The sequence below is a fragment of the Anolis carolinensis genome, unplaced genomic scaffold (genome assembly GCF_035594765.1).
Source record: "Anolis carolinensis isolate JA03-04 unplaced genomic scaffold, rAnoCar3.1.pri scaffold_7, whole genome shotgun sequence".
NCBI classification, from domain to species: Eukaryota; Metazoa; Chordata; class Lepidosauria; order Squamata; family Dactyloidae; genus Anolis; species Anolis carolinensis.
Genome location: NW_026943818.1, coordinates 40,452,861 through 40,459,213, shown reverse-complemented (window position 1 = coordinate 40,459,213; position 6,353 = coordinate 40,452,861). Strand labels below are relative to the sequence as shown.

Sequence of the window (6,353 nt, the reverse complement as noted above, 5' to 3'; positions counted from 1 at the left end):
TCTATCTCTCTCTCTTTCTTCCTACCTTTCTATCTATCTCTCTCTCTTTCTTCCTACCTTTCTATCTATCTTCCTCTCTTTCTCTCTTCCTATCTCTCTTTCTTCCTATCTCGTTCCTGTCTTTCTTTCTCTCTCTCTCTCTTTCTCTCTCTTTCTATCTTTCTCTCATTCTTCCCAGCTGACTTTCTATCTATCTATCTCTCTCTCTTTCTTCCTACCTTTCTATCTATCTCTCTCTCTTTCTTCCTACCTTTCTATCTATCTCTCTCTCTTTCTTCCTACCTTTCTATCTATCTCTCTCTCTTTCTTCCTACCTTTCTATCTATCTCTCTCTCTTTCTTCCTACCTTTCTATCTATCTTCCTCTCTTTCTCTCTTCCTATCTCTCTTTCTTCCTATCTCGTTCCTGTCTTTCTTTCTCTCTCTCTCTCTTTCTCTCTCTTTCTATCTTTCTCTCATTCTTCCCAGCTGACTTTCTATCTATCTATCTCTCTCTCTTTCTTCCTACCTTTCTATCTATCTTCCTCTCTTTCTCTCTTCCTATCTCTCTTTCTTCCTATCTCGTTCCTGTCTTTCTTTCTCTCTCTCTCTCTTTCTCTCTCTTTCTATCTTTCTCTCATTCTTCCCAGCTGACTTTCTATCTATCTATCTCTCTCTCTTTCTTCCTACCTTTCTATCTATCTCTCTCTCTTTCTTCCTACCTTTCTATCTATCTCTCTCTCTTTCTTCCTACCTTTCTATCTATCTCTCTCTCTTTCTTCCTACCTTTCTATCTATCTCTCTCTCTTTCTTCCTACCTTTCTATCTATCTCTCTCTCTTTCTTCCTACCTTTCTATCTATCTCTCTCTCTTTCTTCCTACCTTTCTATCTATCTTCCTCTCTTTCTCTCTTCCTATCTCTCTTTCTTCCTATCTCGTTCCTGTCTTTCTTTCTCTCTCTCTCTCTTTCTCTCTCTTTCTATCTTTCTCTCATTCTTCCCAGCTGACTTTCTATCTATCTATCTCTCTCTCTTTCTTCCTACCTTTCTATCTATCTTCCTCTCTTTCTCTCTTCCTATCTCTCTTTCTTCCTATCTCGTTCCTGTCTTTCTTTCTCTCTCTCTCTCTTTCTCTCTCTTTCTATCTTTCTCTCATTCTTCCCAGCTGACTTTCTATCTATCTATCTCTCTCTCTTTCTTCCTACCTTTCTATCTATCTTCCTCTCTTTCTCTCTCTCTCTCTCTCTTTCTTCCTATCTCGTTCCTGTCTTTCTTTCTCTGTCTCTCTCTCTCTCTCTCCAGCCCTGGGAAGGGAAGGGAGGGAGGGAGGGTCGGGGGCGCTCTGCACATGCTCGGCCGCCCTTCCTTCCCAAGGGAGTGGGGGGGCGGGGGGGGGTCTTGCCACTCACGGCTTGTCCGGGCTCCGGGGCGTGGTGGCCGGGACGAGGAGGAGGAAGAGCAGCGGGAGGAAGAGCAGCGGGGCCGAGCCCGGCATGGCTGCTCCTTCTGCCTTGGCTGCTCCTTTGTGCAGACGGGAGGCAGGAGGCTCTCCGGGTCCGGCGGGCGGGCGCCGCGGCTTTTGGCTGCTGCTCCTCCGCCTCGGCTCCTCCTCCTCCTCCTCCTCCTCCTCCTTCCTTCCTCCTCCTCCTTTGTTCGCTTGGGGAGAGGAAGAGGAGGAGGGGGAGGGGGAAGGGGAGGGGGGAGGCCCAGCTGCTTCCTGCCCGGGGGGAATCCCTTCTTGCTCGCCGGGGACATACACAAGCTTGCCTTTTTTTTCTGGAATTCTTCCCACCTGCGCAAACTTTGTTGTCACTTTTTTTTTTGGGTCCGGGCTTGGTTGTATGTATATCATGATGTTCGGCCCGGGCTGTGAGAGCAGCCAGCTGAGGCCAATCCCTCTGACCAAGAGGTCATGAGCCTGCAACAGCTGTGGGCGAAGCGCCAGGAGAGAATGCTTCCGGGACATGGAGATCTATTCCTCACCACCTCTGGGGAGGCCTGCCATAGGTGTGGGCGAAGCGTCAGGAGAGAATGCTTCTGGGACATGGAGATCTATTCCTCACCACCTCTGGGGAGGCCTGCCATAGGTGTGGGCGAAGCGTCAGGAGAGAATGCTTCTGGGACATGGAGATCTATTCCTCACAACCTCTGGGGAGGCCTGCCATAGGTGTGGGCGAAGCGCCAGGAGAGAATGCTTCTGGGACATGGAGATCTATTCCTCACCACCTCTGGGGAGGCCTGCCATAGGTGTGGGCGAAGCGTCAGGAGAGAATGCTTCTGGGACATGGAGATCTATTCCTCACAACCTCTGGGGAGGCCTGCCATAGGTGTGGGCGAAGCGTCAGGAGAGAATGCTTCTGGGACATGGAGATCTATTCCTCACCACCTCTGGGGAGGCCTGCCATAGGTGTGGGCGAAGCGTCAGGAGAGAATGCTTCTGGGACATGGAGATCTATTCCTCACAACCTCTGGGGATGCCTGCCATAGATGTGGGTGAAACGTTTGTCTCTGTTCTATGTTAAAAGGCATTGAATCTTTGCCTTATATGTGTGCAATGTGAGTGAGAAAGAAGGGCGGGATATAAATGCTGTAAATAAAATAAATAAATAAATATTCCGGGCTGTGTGGCCATGTTCCAGAAGCATTCCCTCCTGACGTTTCGCCCACATCAATGGCAGGCATCCTCAGAGGTGGTGAGGAATATATCTCCATGTCCCAGAAGCATTCTCTCCTGACGTTTCGCCCACATCTATGGCAGGCATCCTCAGAGGTGGTGAGGAATATATCTCCATGTGCCAGATGCATTCTCTCCTGACGTTTCGCCCACATCTATGGCAGGCATCCTCAGAGGTGGTGAGGAATATATCTCCATGTCCCAGAAGCATTCTCTCCTGACGTTTCGCCCACATCTATGGCAGGCATCCTCAGAGGTGGTGAGGAATATATCTCCATGTGCCAGATGCATTCTCTCCTGACGTTTCGCCCACATCTATGGCAGGCATCCTCAGAGGTGGTGAGGAATATATCTCCATGTGCCAGATGCATTCTCTCCTGACGTTTCGCCCACATCTATGGCAGGCATCCTCAGAGGTGGTGAGGAATATATCTCCATGTTCCAGAAGCATTCTCTCCTGACGTTTCGCCCACATCTATGGCAGGCATCCCCAGAGGTGGTGAGGAATATATCTCCATGTCCCAGAAGCATTCTCTCCTGACGTTTCGCCCACATCTATGGCAGGCATCCTCAGAGGTGGTGAGGAATATATCTCCATGTGCCAGATGCATTCTCTCCTGACGTTTCGCCCACATCTATGGCAGGCATCCTCAGAGGTGGTGAGGAATATATCTCCATGTCCCAGAAGCATTCTCTCCTGACGTTTCGCCCACATCCATGGCAGGCATCCCCAGAGGTGGTGAGGAATATATCTCCATGTCCCAGAAGCATTCTCTCCTGACGTTTCGCCCACATCCATGGCAGGCATCCCCAGAGGTGGTGAGGAATATATCTCCATGTTCCAGAAGCATTCTCTCCTGACGTTTCGCCCACATCTATGGCAGGCATCCCCAGAGGTGGTGAGGAATATATCTCCATGTGCCAGATGCATTCTCTCCTGACGTTTCGCCCACATCTATGGCAGGCATCCTCAGAGGTGGTGAGGAATATATCTCCATATTCCAGAAGCATTCTCTCCTGACGTTTCGCCCACATCCATGGCAGGCATCCCCAGAGGTGGTGAGGAATATATCTCCATGTCCCAGAAGCATTCTCTCCTGACGTTTCGCCCACATCTATGGCAGGCATCCCCAGAGGTGGTGAGGAATATATCTCCATGTTCCAGAAGCATTCTCTCCTGACGTTTCGCCCACATCTATGGCAGGCATCCCCAGAGGTGGTGAGGAATATATCTCCATGTGCCAGATGCATTCTCTCCTGACGTTTCGCCCACATCTATGGCAGGCATCCTCAGAGGTGGTGAGGAATATATCTCCATGTCCCAGAAGCATTCTCTCCTGACGTTTCGCCCACATCTATGGCAGGCATCCCCAGAGGTGGTGAGGAATATATCTCCATGTCCCAGAAGCATTCTCTCCTGACGTTTCGCCCACATCTATGGCAGGCATCCCCAGAGGTGGTGAGGAATATATCTCCATGTCCCAGATGCATTCTCTCCTGACGTTTCGCCCACATCTATGGCAGGCATCCCCAGAGGTGGTGAGGAATATATCTCCATGTCCCAGAAGCATTCTCTCCTGACGTTTCGCCCACATCTATGGCAGGCATCCCCAGAGGTGGTGAGGAATATATCTCCATGTGCCAGATGCATTCTCTCCTGACGTTTCGCCCACATCTATGGCAGGCATCCTCAGAGGTGGTGAGGAATATATCTCCATGTCCCAGAAGCATTCTCTCCTGACGTTTCGCCCACATCCATGGCAGGCATCCCCAGAGGTGGTGAGGAATATATCTCCATGTTCCAGAAGCATTCTCTCCTGACGTTTCGCCCACATCCATGGCAGGCATCCTCAGAGGTGGTGAGGAATATATCTCCATGTCCCAGAAGCATTCTCTCCTGACGTTTCGCCCACATCCATGGCAGGCATCCTCAGAGGTGGTGAGGAATATATCTCCATGTTCCAGAAGCATTCTCTTCTGACGTTTCGCCCACATCCATGGCAGGCATCCTCAGAGGTGGTGAGGAATATATCTCCATATTCCAGAAGCATTCTCTCCTGACGTTTCGCCCACATCTATGGCAGGCATCCTCAGAGGTGGTGAGGAATATATCTCCATATTCCAGAAGCATTCTCTCCTGACGTTTCGCCCACATCCATGGCAGGCATCCCCAGAGGTGGTGAGGAATATATCTCCATGTCCCAGAAGCATTCTCTCCTGACGTTTCGCCCACATCCATGGCAGGCATCCTCAGAGGTGGTGAGGAATATATCTCCATGTCCCAGAAGCATTCTCTCCTGACGTTTCGCCCACATCTATGGCAGGCATCCTCAGAGGTGGTGAGGAATATATCTCCATGTGCCAGATGCATTCTCTCCTGACGTTTCGCCCACATCTATGGCAGGCATCCTCAGAGGTGGTGAGGAATATATCTCCATGTCCCAGAAGCATTCTCTCCTGACGTTTCGCCCACATCCATGGCAGGCATCCCCAGAGGTGGTGAGGAATATATCTCCATGTGCCAGATGCATTCTCTCCTGACGTTTCGCCCACATCTATGGCAGGCATCCTCAGAGGTGGTGAGGAATATATCTCCATGTCCCAGAAGCATTCTCTCCTGACGTTTCGCCCACATCCATGGCAGGCATCCCCAGAGGTGGTGAGGAATATATCTCCATGTCCCAGAAGCATTCTCTCCTGACGTTTCGCCCACATCTATGGCAGGCATCCTCAGAGGTGGTGAGGAATATATCTCCATGTGCCAGAAGCATTCTCTCCTGACGTTTCGCCCACATCCATGGCAGGCATCCCCAGAGGTGGTGAGGAATATATCTCCATGTCCCAGATGCATTCTCTCCTGACGTTTCGCCCACATCCATGGCAGGCATCCCCAGAGGTGGTGAGGAATATATCTCCATGTCCCAGAAGCATTCTCTCCTGACGTTTCGCCCACATCTATGGCAGGCATCCTCAGAGGTGGTGAGGAATATATCTCCATGTCCCAGAAGCATTCTCTCCTGACGTTTCGCCCACATCCATGGCAGGCATCCTCAGAGGTGGTGAGGAATATATCTCCATGTGCCAGATGCATTCTCTCCTGACGTTTCGCCCACATCTATGGCAGGCATCCTCAGAGGTGGTGAGGAATATATCTCCATGTGCCAGATGCATTCTCTCCTGACGTTTCGCCCACATCTATGGCAGGCATCCTCAGAGGTGGTGAGGAATATATCTCCATGTCCCAGAAGCATTCTCTCCTGACGTTTCGCCCACATCCATGGCAGGCATCCCCAGAGGTGGTGAGGAATATATCTCCATGTTCCAGAAGCATTCTCTCCTGACGTTTCGCCCACATCCATGGCAGGCATCCTCAGAGGTGGTGAGGAATATATCTCCATGTCCCAGAAGCATTCTCTCCTGACGTTTCGCCCACATCCATGGCAGGCATCCTCAGAGGTTGTGAGGAATATATCTCCATGTTCCAGAAGTATTCTCTTCTGACGTTTCGCCCACATCCATGGCAGGCATCCTCAGAGGTGGTGAGGAATATATCTCCATGTCCCAGAAGCATTCTCTCCTGACGTTTCGCCCACATCCATGGCAGGCATCCTCAGAGGTGGTGAGGAATATATCTCCATATTCCAGAAGCATTCTCTCCTGACGTTTCGCCCCCATCTATGGCAGGCATCCTCAGAGGTGGTG

General features: G+C 50.7%; 1 protein-coding gene across 1 annotated transcript in view; it reads right to left on the bottom strand.

Annotated features, from left to right (window-relative positions):
• cpamd8 (C3 and PZP like alpha-2-macroglobulin domain containing 8) overlaps window positions 1–1,588 on the bottom strand; it is an 81,662-nt gene extending 80,074 nt beyond the window's left edge. Inside the window, exon 1 of the mRNA XM_062960001.1 lies at window positions 1,387–1,588. Coding sequence (XP_062816071.1) covers window positions 1,387–1,472 — 86 coding nt within the window. The 5' untranslated portion in view covers window positions 1,473–1,588. The remainder of the gene's footprint in view (window positions 1–1,386) is intronic.
• Between the last annotated feature and the right edge of the window lie 4,765 nt (window positions 1,589–6,353).